This window comes from Falco cherrug, assembly GCF_023634085.1.
Source record: "Falco cherrug isolate bFalChe1 chromosome W unlocalized genomic scaffold, bFalChe1.pri SUPER_W_unloc_1, whole genome shotgun sequence".
Classification (NCBI taxonomy): domain Eukaryota; kingdom Metazoa; phylum Chordata; class Aves; order Falconiformes; family Falconidae; genus Falco; species Falco cherrug.
In genome coordinates this window covers 495,534-498,817 of record NW_026599288.1, presented here as the reverse complement: position 1 = coordinate 498,817, position 3,284 = coordinate 495,534, and the positions used below count along the sequence as shown (strand labels likewise).

At 44.4% G+C, this 3,284-nt stretch overlaps 1 protein-coding gene across 1 annotated transcript; it reads right to left on the bottom strand.

The window, feature by feature from the left end:
• Positions 1–219: 219 nt before the first annotated feature.
• LOC129734850 (endogenous retrovirus group K member 6 Gag polyprotein-like) lies at positions 220–2,838 on the bottom strand. Its single transcript, XM_055700182.1, has one exon. It carries the CDS (start codon positions 1,661–1,663, stop codon positions 986–988), a length of 678 nt encoding a protein of 225 aa, XP_055556157.1. The 5' UTR covers positions 1,664–2,838; the 3' UTR covers positions 220–985.
• Between the last annotated feature and the right edge of the window lie 446 nt (positions 2,839–3,284).

The following is a 3,284-nucleotide window of genomic DNA, read 5'->3' as shown; positions in this document are numbered from 1 at the left end:
TGGAAGACCAGGTTGCAATGCTCCCATTGCTAACATCTGATCATTAACTTTCCGTAAATCATGTAAGAGTCGCCATTTCCCAGTCTTCTTTGGTATCACAAAAATAGGAGTATTCCAAGGACTTGTAGAAGGTCGAATATGACCTACTCTCAGTTGTTCCTGCACCAATTCCTCAGCAACGCGCAGCCGTTCTTCTGTCATCAGCCACTGGTCTACCCAAATTGGCTTTTTTGTTAACCATGTGATCTTCAGTATGGGTGGCTGCCGATCAGTGGCCGTGGTGCAAAATGCTGATCAGTTGTCATAACTAGTCCCAATTGTGACAAAACATCCTGTCCAATCAACCCAGATAACGTGGGTGGGAGTTGCATTACGTATGGCCGAATTACAATAGCCTGGCCGTCTTCAAACTGCAATGTAATCAAGTCTTTACTCTGCTTCGGGGCTTTTGCACCTCCTACTCCTACCACTCGGGTGATTGGAGCTTGCAGTTCCCAATTCTGGGGCCATAGATGTTGATTAATGATGGTGACATCTGCCCCGGAGTCTAATAGAGGTTCCAGAATAATTTGCTGACTGCCTTTCTTCAATTGAATCTTCTGATATGGTCTTTGATTAAGATCTAACGTGAAATACACCTCAGGTCCGGTAGGAGGAGAAGACGATTTTGGATCTATCTTAGATGGCTGGCCTTGTTGTCTGAGTTGCTCATAATATTGTCGATGCGCAACAAGGCTGTCATAGGGAAGTATTTGAGCAATTTTACTTCCTTTTGGAATAGTAACCGGTAGTTGTAATGCATAGGCCATAACTTGTACGTGTCCCGTAAAATGTGCATCAATTACTCCAGGTAAAACAATTACTCCTTGCCTTCCTGTTGAAGATCAACCTAATAAAAGTCCTCCAACTGGAGAATTCACGTTAGACAATGGCCCTTTTACTTCATTTAGAATTAAAGTCACTTCTTTATTATTCAAAGTTACGTCTACTGTGGTTGCCACGTCCACCCCGAGGCTCCCCCGGGTGGGTGGGACACGCTGGTATAAGAGACCACATTTCTCATCTGCGTTGTTGGGGCCTGTACTTGTGTCTTCGCGCGTAGACCCGACGCGCTGCACTGCATGTTTCCCGACCTGTTATATCTACAAACAGCAGTAGCATGTGTATCTAAGTTACATTTGTGACACCAAACAGTCTTTGAACAAGTACGCCTCATGTGTCCAGATTCACCACATCGATAACAAATACCAAATCCTGATCTACCATTGTTCCTCTTTCGATGTCCACCTATATGATTTGTTAAGGCCGCTGCGATTATATGCCCTTGCTCCCTCAACACAGCAGTAAAGGCAGCCGCTTGGTTATTTTGTTCGGCTCGAGTAGGTCTAATCAACATTTCATCTATGGGACTTCCTTGGGGTAGTGTTGCTAAGATCGCCCTTGTTCTTGGGTTAGCCCCTTCAAAGGCGAGGGTGCGAAACAAATGTTCCTGCAGGTCCAAAGGTAAATCAGAATTGTTCTTTAATGCTGCAGACAAACGGTCTACAAATTGTCCATAGGGCTCCATTGTCCCCTGACGAACAGTGGTATAGGAAGCAGGTTTCTTCTTGTCTGGCACAGACAAAAGGGCTTGATGTGCTAAAGTCTGAGCAAGTTGATGCATTTATATAGGATACTGCAATTGAACCTGTGTAGTAAAGTCCCTGCCCAGTTAACATATCTGCCTGTATACCGTAAAGCGGATCTCCTATATCTGGATCTTGATGTCTATTTGCTTCCTCTACGGCTAGTCTCTTCCACTCCCTCTCAAACATTAAATATTGAGGAGTCAATAAGAGGGAAGCAAGTCCAGCACAATCAGCAGGTGAAAGAACGTCTGCTGTGAAAATAAACTGTATGATCTGTCATGCAGCCTCTGAACGCAGGCCATGAGTAGTAACCATTTGCTTTGCTTGTTGCAATATTTTCCAATCATGTGGCTCCCATTGTGCACCAAGGTTATTAATCACTACTGGACAATCTAACGAGCTGGTCACCTGCCAATCACCCTCCTAAATAGCATCACGAACAACACCAGACCAACACTGTAGAATTGGATCTTTTCTCGAGTTCAGCATCGGAGGGGTAGTTGGGCTAACTGGAGGAATTACAGGTATTGAAGTAGTAGGCAGGTTCATTTCAACTCGCTTTTCCAGGTTTCTTAATTTATCTATTACCTCCTGTAAGGATTTCTCTGCATTGTTATCACAAGGCTTCTCCCCGCCTTCCTCCTCAAATTCGTCCGATGATGTTTCAGGAAGAGGAGGATACGACATCGCACTGCGCTTTTGCCCACCCTGATGTGACCTACGAGCTGTCACCACCCTCCGTTTTGGTCTTGCTCCACCCACAGCTCCGATTGGTGCAGCAGGACTCGCTGCTCCTCCTTCCTGGGGAGGCTCAGCCGCCTCTTCCGGGTTCGGCTCAGTTACCGCAGGCTCTCGAGGAGCCTGGTCATGGGTGTGGTGTCTGGTCACATAGCCACACAGCTTTGAGGAGACGCCTACCCTTCTTCCTCTAACAAAGGGGCTATTTATAAAAAGGATGAGAAAAAGATGAGAGACATTCCAATGTTATCTAGAGGGAGAGAGTGCTAAGTCTTCTTGCTGGAGAAGATCAGATGGTCACAAGGACATGAATCACCTACAAACCTGCAAGACCACCACATTCCAGGCAAAGGACTGATAAGCTAATTAACATACAAAGCGGGGTTTAGGTAAGGAATATGTATAGGCGTTAATTGAATATTCATTTGTTTTATTGTATAAATGTGAGATGGTTCATCACTTTGGGCATGCACGCTTGTGGAGGAGCGATCCCCCGTGCATCTGCGCGCAATAAACATACCTACTTTATAACCTTCGAGTTATAGAGTTTAATTCCGTATGTCATTATCAAATTTTGTACTCGATGTATACGCTAACTAACAAAGACTGTATGATGGGACATATAGCTTTGTTTAACAATCTGCACATATTCTTGAAGAAACAGAATGCACACATTATTTCGACTCAGCATGTCCCATGCAAAGAACTATGAAGGATGATGAACCAAAGTAATTGCTGCTTAGGACAAGGTGACTTTGAAGAATAATTACATCCTGGAAAGTTGGCAACACAAGACTCTTGCAATTAAGATATATCTGATACTTGTTGGCCTTAGGCAAAATACCTTCGTTATAATACTAAAAATTACACCCCTTAGACCAGAAACCCTAGCCCACAAAGAGACCCTTCCTCAATGAG